General features: G+C 36.6%; 1 protein-coding gene across 1 annotated transcript; it reads left to right on the top strand.

The window, feature by feature from the left end:
* Positions 1-282: 282 nt before the first annotated feature.
* Positions 283-1,344, top strand: LOC137097008 (uncharacterized protein PF3D7_1120000-like). Its single transcript, XM_067468098.1, has one exon. The coding sequence runs from the start codon at positions 283-285 to the stop codon at positions 1,342-1,344; it is 1,062 nt and encodes a 353-aa protein (XP_067324199.1).
* The last annotated feature ends 539 nt before the right edge of the window (positions 1,345-1,883 follow it).

The following is a 1,883-nucleotide window of genomic DNA, read 5'->3' as shown; positions in this document are numbered from 1 at the left end:
AACACGGACACAAAATCGATTAAAACATCTGAAATCAAATAGAAGACTGATTAAAAACAAGAACAAACATCAATTATCCAACTACCCAAACAAAGCAGAAAATTGCAGAAAAATAAACAAACAAAAATAACTAACTAATTATAATTAATTTAAAAAAAAAAGGCACGGACAAGTCTAAGCATTCTCAACACTCAAAAATACATCAAACAGATACCAACCTATAAACCTACCAAAACGGGGTCAAAAGCATACATAATAGAGACTCTGAAGAACTGGATAAAAATGACAACGCCCAAGAATAAAGGAGAAAAAACAGGAAATACAGAAAAGGTGGTGGAACAACCAGAACAAAGGAGAGGTTCAGTATCAGGGAACCCAACAGGAAAGGAAATATTAAAGGAAGTACAGAAAATACTGGAACAACAAGAAGCGTACCAAGAGAAGCAAGATGCTTACCAAAAAGTAGCAGAAGAACAAAGAAAGAGACTCAAAAATGACCTGACTGAAGAACTAGCAAAAATGAGGAAAGAAATTACCAACGAACTGGGAGAAATGAAAAAAGAAATGGATGCGATGAGACAAGACATGAGGAAAAACCAAACGGATGTAGCCAAACTAGAAGAAGCACAAGAAACAATCAATCGAAAGCTAGAAGATATAGAATTAAGAGAAGAACAAATAGAAACGAAACTGGATCAGGCTGAACAAAAAGAATTGGAGTACTATTTAAGATTCCGAAACATACAAGAAGAAGCACAAGAAAATCTAAGGCAAATAATAGTGTCAATAACAGCAGAATTGCTGGAAATTGCTGAAGAGGACGCAGAAACAAATATTGATAGAACATATCGAATAACGACTGGGTACGCCAAAAAATATAAAGTAGAAAGAGATGTGATAGTGCAATTTGGAAGAAAACACATACGTGATGAAATTCTTAAGCGAAGTTCAAAAAACCCACCATACTTCAAAAACAAAAAGGTTACTATTCTGAAAGAACACACTCAATCGACAATCCAAAGAAGAAGAAAATACAAGGAATTGACTGACGAGCTCAAACGGCAAAATATCAGGTTCAGATGGGAGAGAGGAGAGGGCTTAATGGCGACCTACAAGAACGAGAGGACCTGGATAACATCGGAGGAGAAAGCAAAAGATTTCCTAAGAACAATCAGAATGAATAAGGAGGGAAAAGAATACCATCATGTCCCTGGTGTACAAACCAAAAGGAGTCGAACGGAATCGCCGGAAAAAGCAGAGGAGGCATCAAATACTCTAATACCGAGTCTCGAAAGGATCCCAGAAAAACAGGAAGAGCATGGAGAGAACAATCAAATGCTATAATCAAAATATAAACGGTTTAAACTCTCCGAATAAAAGAAGAAGAGTCTTTAACAGGATAAAACAAGGGAAATTTGATATAGTAGCCCTCCAAGAGGTGCACATCGCACAAAAGCACTCAATACACATTACAAATAAAAAACTCGGTAAAGAATTCTTCTCACTGGCAAAAGAGAAGAAAAGAGGAGTAGCCTTATACGTAAATGCGGAACTAAACCCACTCCTAGCCTTCAAAGATGAAGAAGGAAGGATAATTGGAGTTACACTAACAGCTGAAAAACAGAAAACGCTGGTGTGTAACATATACGCACCAAACGGTCCCAAATCAAAGTTCACCCAAAAACTAAGAAAGTTCATTCAGGAAGAAGAACACGACCACCTAATAATAATGGGAGATTATAACGGAATAATCAACAGCAAACAAGATAGAAAATCTGAACCCAGTAAGCAAAAAACATCAAAGGTAAATCTTCTCCCCCAAACGATGATTAAACTACTAAAAGAATTCAATTTGCAAGATACATGGAGGACACACCACCCAA

Source organism: Anolis sagrei, chromosome 1, assembly GCF_037176765.1.
Source record: "Anolis sagrei isolate rAnoSag1 chromosome 1, rAnoSag1.mat, whole genome shotgun sequence".
Classification (NCBI taxonomy): Eukaryota; Metazoa; Chordata; class Lepidosauria; order Squamata; family Dactyloidae; genus Anolis; species Anolis sagrei.
This window is presented reverse-complemented; position numbering and strand designations above follow the sequence as displayed.